The following is an 8,651-nucleotide window of genomic DNA, read 5'->3' on the forward strand; positions in this document are numbered from 1 at the left end:
TGCAGTCTCAGAAAACGCTGCTGAGCAGCTGCCCTCGAGTCTTGTTTGGTCAGCTGCTCGGCAGCAGGAAAAAAATCCCAGTAGTGCAGGCAGCCCCACGGCTTGCGCACGCCACCGCGTGAGCACTGTGCAGCAAAACAGTGCAGCCCTGGCAGAACCACGCTCGCCTGCCTCCCGCTGCAGGCTCCAGCGCACAGCTTGGGGTTACTAAACACACCTCTGCCAGAACAAATTTTTGTCATCAGAAGCTTCACTTAAATAACATGTCAAGGCTCTGTCTGTAAATACCAATCACTTTACAGTATGATCTTTTTCCTAGTTTGCATTAACCCCTCATGGCCTCCCACCAGGGCTGCTGTGGACTCTGAGATGCACTTGACTGCAACAAGAACAGCTGCACGTTCTGCTTCAGTTGCACACAGAAACACACATTTTCTGCGTAGCTCATGACAGGATTTTTATAATCTAGACTATTTAATCAATTGTCCTTCTTTCAATATTCTTCATCATTCCTGTGGGTGGGAAAGGATACGGGCTTTTTAAAGATTTTGGTCTTTCCTTATGCCATTCCTTCTAGATGTCCACCACTTGGTAATAACCCTGAGTACATGGCAGCAGCAGAAGCCTTGCCAGACTGATGCCTTCCCATCCTGTGAAATAGTTCACTGTGTCACAAGGTTTCTCCTCCTTGAAGGCATCAAAGTTCATTTCAAGAGAAGCTGTACCCCATTTCCCAAACCTTCTTCTGAGACATCCAGCCAGGCGGTTTGCAGTTTTCTAGTCATGCAGTTGGTCAAACCCACCTACACAGACAGAGTTCATCCAGGGGTATTCCCCTACTCCCCTGTTTTTACATTTGGTTCTACTAGAAAGTTCTGAGTATACTGGCCCTTCTCTTCCAGTTTGCCTCAAGTTTAACAATCGTACTCTGGTTCTCCAGGACAGGAATGAAAAATTCTAAACAAACTTAATCCACAAGATGCTTAAAATAGTACTGCAGTGGGAAGCTAGATTTTTGTGCTCATTTGCACATTTTGGAAAACCCACTGCTTCCTTGAGAAAAGAAACAAAAGGATTATTTCGATTTTCTTTTTTCTTTTTTTTAGAAACTGTTACAGAGTCAACACCAGACTTTCAGCATAATAACCCACAAGCGACAACTTGTCAGGAAGACTACAAAAGCACAAATTGTGTTAGAAACACAAAACCTCACTAGGGATGCACAGCTACCACTGGTTCCCAGATATTCTTCCTCATTAACTGCAATAGTCAAGCTAGTACGAGGCATCAGCGTGGTTTACAAGTGATTCTCATACTCGCAAACTTGAAGATGCTTCCTGGAAGTATTTTTCATAAAGCAGGCATTTCAACTGACACCACTAGCTATCTCGGATATAAAGCTTGTTCCTAAATACATGAAAGCAGCTAACAGTTATTACTGGATGTCTCTGCCCAAATCTAAACCACAATCAAATTTTTCTCCCCTCCAAGACGATGATGGATCTCCAGTTGAATTTATGGTTGTGTCATAGCAAGCTGATAAACACCACTTCAACCACTGAAAAAAGAAAGGATCAAAATCAAGCCATTAGCTTTATCAGCAATTTGTTGTGTCTCTACATATGCAGAGAACTGTCATACAGTTCTGCAGGTAAAAGAGAGTAGGTGAGCATTTTCAATAATGTTATTGCTGAAAGACATAACCTAATGCACACCGTTCAAATTGCTGCCAGAAAGTTTGGAGTGACCCAGTAGAAATGACATTGGAGCAGAGTTGACAGCTTTCCCAGAAACCCTAGCATTGACCAAGCTTTAGAAGCAGCAGCTACTTGTCAATACCTGACACAAAGGAGCAGCAGCAACCTAAAATTCAGCTATGCCTACAGCTGTGAGAGATCTTAACAAAAGACATTGAAAGAAACCTGCTTTCCCCTTTAAGTTTCTATAAATTCATGATCAGCTGGGTAGAATATGTCAAAAACCAACTGTGGCTTTCTTTAGAGCTGTGCTTACAACCATCCTTTAAACACATGTATTCCTGTATCCCAGAAAAGGAAAGACACCCTGTTCAGAAAAAGGACAGTGAAACCTTGGAGCAGGTTGCAGAGAGGCTGTAGAATCTTTGTCCTTGGAGATACTCCCCTGGTCAAAGCTCTGGGCAGCCCAATGTAGCTCTGAGGGCATACTGCTCTAAGCAGATGATTGGACCAATTGACCTTCAGCCATCCCTCTCAATTCAAATTATGCTACAAATGTCTGAAACATAATCCATTGGATCTGGTGTGTACTTATGAACTAGATCTGCTCCTACCCTGCAGACATGGGTCAGTTCCTATTCTCAAACTACAGAAGAGTAAACTTTACATGTAGAGGCAGGAGGCAGGCTCTGTAAGTGTTTAGTTTGTCCTGAAAGTTACAGAGTGGTCTGGAGAAATTCTTCCAAAAAAGCAGTAAAACCTGACAAAAATTATTAATAGGAATTGGAAGCTTTTATAAGCACTGCCTTCAGTATCTTCAGTATTTCTGGCTTAATAGGGCTCAGTTTAGACTAGATCAAATTAGCAGTCAATGGCCAGAGTATCCATCTCATCAACAGTCACTGTAAACTTTTTTTCAGTCAGCAGAGAAATTCTAACACTGCACTAGTACAGTCAGTATTAACGCTTTCTGCAGCCCCTCCTCCACTATACTGTTTGCTCTAGAACACCTTCAAATTCTCAAAAAAAACCCTTTTTTCTTATTTTAAGCTAAAAAAATGATTGCTTTATTCACTCTAACAACTGAGAATACGCTGGCTTCTGCCACCTGAAACATGAGGCAATGTTGGAAGATTACCAAGTCTTAGTCAAGATTGACATATACATGTTGATTTCATGGGCAGCAAGATAAATACATGCTCACTTGCTAATTGTATATGCATGCTTAGAAATCCTCATTCTTTTCAGGAAATATCATGTTCCATTCAGCTGTAGCAGAGAAAAGTCATTAAAAAAAATAATTCTATTAGGTAAAAGTGCCGAGTTCTACTGAGATTTCTAAGCTGCAGAGGTCAGTGTTATCACCTCTACATGTTATAGTAAAAGCTGTTACCTTTGGACAGTGATCAGGAATCAGATTCCCCTATTTCTAGATATTCTATTCCAGCTATTCCTCTATTTCTCGATATAGATATTCTATTCCAGCAGCTGACAGCAAAGATACAGCATAATCATCAAGTCCTCAACATTCATTTCCACACAGGTTTAATCTAATCCTAATAATTTATTATAAGATTAATTTACTCCACTAAATCAAGGAGAGGAAATTCCTATAATAACAACAAGATGTCACTTCCTCACAGGATTCAGGGCATTTAACTCACCTTCAAAGTATTAACATAAACCAATCAGATACAAAGAAAAGAGGTTCACAATTCAAAGATCTGCGTATTGACCAACTCAATGTATAATTACTGGAAGTAAAAAGCACTTTAAATGTAGAACATGATGCAGTCCAGACCACAACACAATGTAAGAACTGCTTTATTGATTGCAGTTAACACGTTACAATTAAGTTACCATTTCAAGCATTAAGCCAACCGCTTATAGCAAGTATAAGCTGCCATCGTAGCCACATGGAATTGGACGAAGAGATGCTAGTCACTGAGGCATCTTGAATTGGAATCAATTCTGCTTCTTGGGCATTGAAGAGACAGCCAGGTAATAAACAGCATAGGCTGTTCCTGAATTAAGAGACAGAAAAGATATTTTCAGAATGATAAACACAATTTCTCTCAAGTCAGCTTTCCCTTCCCAGTTTGTTCCAGCAGAAATACTGACAATAAGCAACTGCATTTCAGACACAACAGATTTCCACAGCCACACCTCAAAGATTTTTTTTGACGATTCATATTTTAGCAGAAAAAAAATCCTTAAATAGTTCTCCATAGAGTGCATAAAAATAAAGAAAAAAGGGAGGAGAAACAGAAGAGGCATGTTTGTGGAACCTACATAGATGACCATAAAGTAATGGCTACTCATTCTTAAAAAGTAACTGAACTGAAAACCCTTTAGATCAACATAGTTAAGTCAGAGGCTATTACAAAACCATGCAACACGCAACATAAAGGTTGAATATAGATATAGAATATAGATAGCAGCATGAAGTTTGGATATATTCTGCCAGTTTGCACAGCATGTGCAACCTCGGCACATCAAGTACCAATCAGCACTAGAAACAGTCTTGCCAGTGAGAAAACTGGTTTACACATCTGCTATAAATGCATTTACTCCTTTACAGAATAAGCTTTCTAAGTAGTTAGAGAAAGCTAGAACATCATACATGAATTCTGAAGGAATATTCAACTTAAAGTACTAGTCAGTGGAAAAAAGCATTCAAAAAGCTAAAGTCAAGAAAGCACAAATACATATATAGTACGTTCAATTTTTTCCCCTCTCTACATGCATTTTGCATGTTCTAAAGAACAGACTGCATAACTAATTTACAGAGGAAATGCCAGTCATGTTTAGATTGTATCAAAGAAAAAGCATCTGAATATTAACATGTTGAAAACTGTACCAAAGCATAAACACTTTAGTATTACTCTTACCAAAAACTGAAAGACCCATGGTGACTCGATACAACAAAGCATCCATTACACCACCTTTAAGATGCACTGGGAGGTCATTATCTTCCTAGTGGAAACAAGTGACAAAAAGAAACTATTTAAATACAGTTATTGCAATGCTGTGTTAACATAACCAGAATCACACAAGACAAGAAGGACTTCGCCAAATTATCTTTCCATTTTCTAAAAGACACTGAACTTTACTTAGATTCGCCTTTGTCTTTCAAGCTTTTACTCCAGTGATCCCTCACTAGGAAACTATAGTAAATTCATTCTGCACATTCATTTCTAAAGCAGTGATGGCAGGTGCCTAAACACTTCTGACACCACTTACCAGCCCCCTCGGGTGCACAGGATGTGATCACCATCCCTAGAAACTTCCCATCAGTCTCCAGTACAGTCAATCTCCGCTACACGGCATGGCAAGGGGAGGAGCCTCTACTGTCACCTGTTGTCATACAGGAGACTGTTCTGCGCCACCTGAAGTAAAACTCAGACACCAGATCTTTACCCTTGTCAGCAAGTTCATGCTGCTCTGGAATTCAAACTAGCCTCCAGTGCTGGTGACCCACAACTCAGGCCAGCTCAACTTACTGTCCCACAAGTAGGGAACAGGAGGAGGAAGAAATGCACCTAGAAATCTCTGCCAGCAGAAACAGGACCTCTGACCTCACCCATTGCCAACATCTTGCTTCCCCCTGGCTTGCAATGAACACTGTGCTCCTTGGTCAGTGTTCCAAAAAGACTGGCTTTCTCTTTCAGGCTAAAGGAAAGCAACAAGACACAAAAAGTATTAAACTGAGGCTTCCAATGCACTTTTTCCTTTTCATATCGCTGAAGCCCAGCCTATCCTATCCTCGATATGAAGCTACTGCTCCTGCTTATAGCTCCCAGTGGGAGCATGCTCTTGAGTAGCCACTGGTGTGGCATTTGAAGAACCACTAGTTCTCACTCGGTGGCCCTATTAATCGGAAAGAGATTAATTCAGAAATTATTTTTAAAGATTTAATACTTATCTAGGTGTGAACTTAATCCTTTAAGACCTTTACTGTTTTCTTAACTGAGAAGTACAATAATACCACAATTGTCACTAAGAATTATAGGGCTCATCTATGAGCTCTGAGTATAACTGTAAGACTGCAAGTTTAACTTTTCACTGTGATTCTGTCCTCTCTCTTGCTTTTTTCTCTTCTATTTGTTCTTAGGATATATTCGCCCACCTCACCCCATTTCACGGTACTTTATCTTTGCACAGTGCCTACGACTAACAAGAAACTCAGGTAGAAATAATTTCACAGGGTAAAAAACAGGGTAAAAAGAATCAGCAAGTCAAGTATACAAATATTCAATCTCTGTAGAAAGTCACTGGTGATTTCAAACTCTGTAGTCATACAACTGTTTTGAAGAGGTCACCTCAGATGTAAAGAGGACTTTAACCAGTTCCTTAGAAACAAAATGTATGCGGGTATTATCTACTCAAACTTTGTTATTCTACTAACATTGTTCTATGATAAGGGCTCCCTCAATACCTGAAAAAGCTTCTGCTTCTCAGGAACTCTATTTTCAATCTGCCTGCGTGATGCAGTGCTTATGGTCCTCCGGGGAATTTGGCGAAGACTCTGAAGTAAAAAATAAACAGCATTTTAAAAAACAGTGAAATTTTTCAGCTATATCCATAGTGGGCAGAAACAGTTTCTTTTCAAAATAAGATAGAAGAAGAAGAGACAGAAAGAAACGAAACTCTTTACAAACAAACAAACAAAACTTCTCCAAAATCCACTAGTTTTGAATACAATCAATCTTTCAACAGACTACATAAAGGACTGATTGACTGGTTACCTAAAAAGGAAAGACTTATGAAAATTACATTCAGTAAGATACAAGAGATTTATGGATCCGTAGCACAACCTTATAGAAGAATTGTTTAGGTTGGAAAAGACCTTTAAGGTCAGCAAGTCCAACCCTAAATCGAACACTGCCAAGCCACCACTAAACCATGCCCTTAAGTGCCACATCTACATGTCTTTTAAATACCTCCAGGGATGGTGATTCAACCAATGCCCTGGGCAGACCATTCCATTATTTTCAGTGAAAGAAAATTTCCCAGTATCTGGTCTAAACCTTCCCTGGCACAACTTGAGACCATTTCCTCTCATCCTGTCACTTGTTGTTTGGGAGATGAGACCAGAACCTGCATCACTACAACCTCCTTTCAGGTAGCTGTAAAAAAGCAATAAGGTCTCCCCTCAGCTTCCCTCTTCCTAAACAGCCTCAGGTTCCTCAGAATGAGTACCCTTTTAGGGGAACTCTCAACCTCAGCCCCTTAGGTCTTGGATTTAGGCACCATTTGCAGTGTCTGACCCTAGCGATGGGGACAGGACAAATGTGTTTGCGCAGACAGGAATCTTCTGTCACAGCTGCAGTTCATCTGCTAGGCACCAGCACAGGAGCTCACCTTCACAGAGCTTAAGAAGTGCACACCCCCCCCCGAGTTTAAAGCCATCCTGCCACTGTCCTAAGTTAAAAACTGTTTCCATAGTCAGATGATCACCCACCCCAAGCTGACAAGATTATAGCACTTATCTCCCTGCAAGTGGACTAAGTGCATCCCAGACTCACTGAATCAACTCACACTCCTTCAAGCATCAAATGCTCGGCACCAGGTGCAGCAAGCAGGCCAGGACCCAGAAGGTAACGCTTCCCCTGTCCTCATCCCCAGTAGGTCCTTCAGCAGCACCCGGCATCAGTAACAGCCAGCAGGGAGGTGACCAGGCGACCAAGTCCCACAGCCCGGACAGCCACCCCAGCAGGCAGTGACAACACCGCCTCACACACACATCACCCACATCCACAGCCTCTACCTCCCACCACCACTTTACCCCTATACACACACACACACACTCTGCAACCCCATACACAACAGAGTCCCACACCCATAACCCCATCCCCACCCGCACACACACATCCCCAGTCTCCCCCCCCCCCCCTCAATTACCCACATCATAGAATCACAGAATCAGAGAATAGTTTGGGTTGGAAGGGACCTTAAAGATCATCCAGTTCCAGCCCCGCCCCGCCATGGGCAAGGACACCTCCCACCAGCCCAGGCTGCCCAAGGCCCCACCCAACCTGGCCTTGAACATCTCCAGGAATGGGGCAGCCACAGCTTCCCTGGGCAACCTGTGCCAGTGCCTCACCACTCTCATAGTAAAGAGATTCTTCCTTATGTCTAGTCTAAATCTGCTCCTCTCCAATTTATACCCATTGGCCCCATCCTATCACTCCATGCCCTCGTCAACAGTCCCTCTCCAGCTTTCCTGTAGCCCCTTTCAGATACTGAAAGGTCACTATAAGGTCTCCTCGGAGCCTTCTCTTCTCCAGGCTGAACAACCCCAACTCTCTCAGCCTGTCCTCGAATGGGAGGTGCTCCAGCCCTCTGATCATCCTTGTAGTCTCCTCTTGACCCATTCCAACAGCTCCATATCCTTCTTACGTTGAGAATTCCAGAACTGGACATAATACATGAGGTCTCACAAGAAAGGAACAGAGGGACAGAATCCCCTCCCCCGACCTGCCACCCATTAAATCCATATCTCTCCAGTTTAGAGAGAAGGATGTTGACGGAGGGATGGGACTGTGCCAAAGGCTTTACAGAAGTCTAGATAGATCACATCCGTCGGTTTACCCATGCCCACTGCTGCGATTGCCCCATCACAGAAAGCCACTAAGTTAGTCAGACAGGATTTGCCCCTGGTGAAACCATGCTGGCTGCCGTTAATCACCTCCATGCCACATCCACCGCCCCCACCTCCGCACAGCGCCCCACCATCCCCTACGCGCACACAGTCACACAGACGCAACCCGCAACCCACACCCCACATAACCTCACACCGGCCCCGCCGTCTCACCAGCAGGTTCCGCCACATCGCGCCTCTTGGTCCCGTCACCTCCCGCCGGCAGCAAGGGCAGCGGAAGCGGAAGCAGCTCCGCCGCCCGTCGATGGTACTCGTACCACAGAGACAGGCGGGGCGGGGGCGGGACCAGA

The 8,651-nt window shown here is 43.1% G+C and overlaps 1 protein-coding gene across 1 annotated transcript; it reads right to left on the bottom strand.

Moving 5' to 3' along the window:
• Positions 1–3,505: 3,505 nt before the first annotated feature.
• LOC104062715 (cytochrome c oxidase subunit 7A2, mitochondrial) lies at positions 3,506–8,651 on the bottom strand. The gene is made up of 4 exons (XM_054063898.1): positions 8,515–8,651; positions 6,136–6,225; positions 4,589–4,673; positions 3,506–3,721 (listed from the first exon to the last, which is right to left on the bottom strand). Exons 1-4 carry the CDS (start codon positions 8,530–8,532, stop codon positions 3,663–3,665), a joined length of 252 nt encoding a protein of 83 aa, XP_053919873.1. The 5' UTR covers positions 8,533–8,651; the 3' UTR covers positions 3,506–3,662.

This window comes from Cuculus canorus, chromosome 3 (genome assembly GCF_017976375.1).
Source record: "Cuculus canorus isolate bCucCan1 chromosome 3, bCucCan1.pri, whole genome shotgun sequence".
Taxonomy (NCBI): Eukaryota; Metazoa; Chordata; class Aves; order Cuculiformes; family Cuculidae; genus Cuculus; species Cuculus canorus.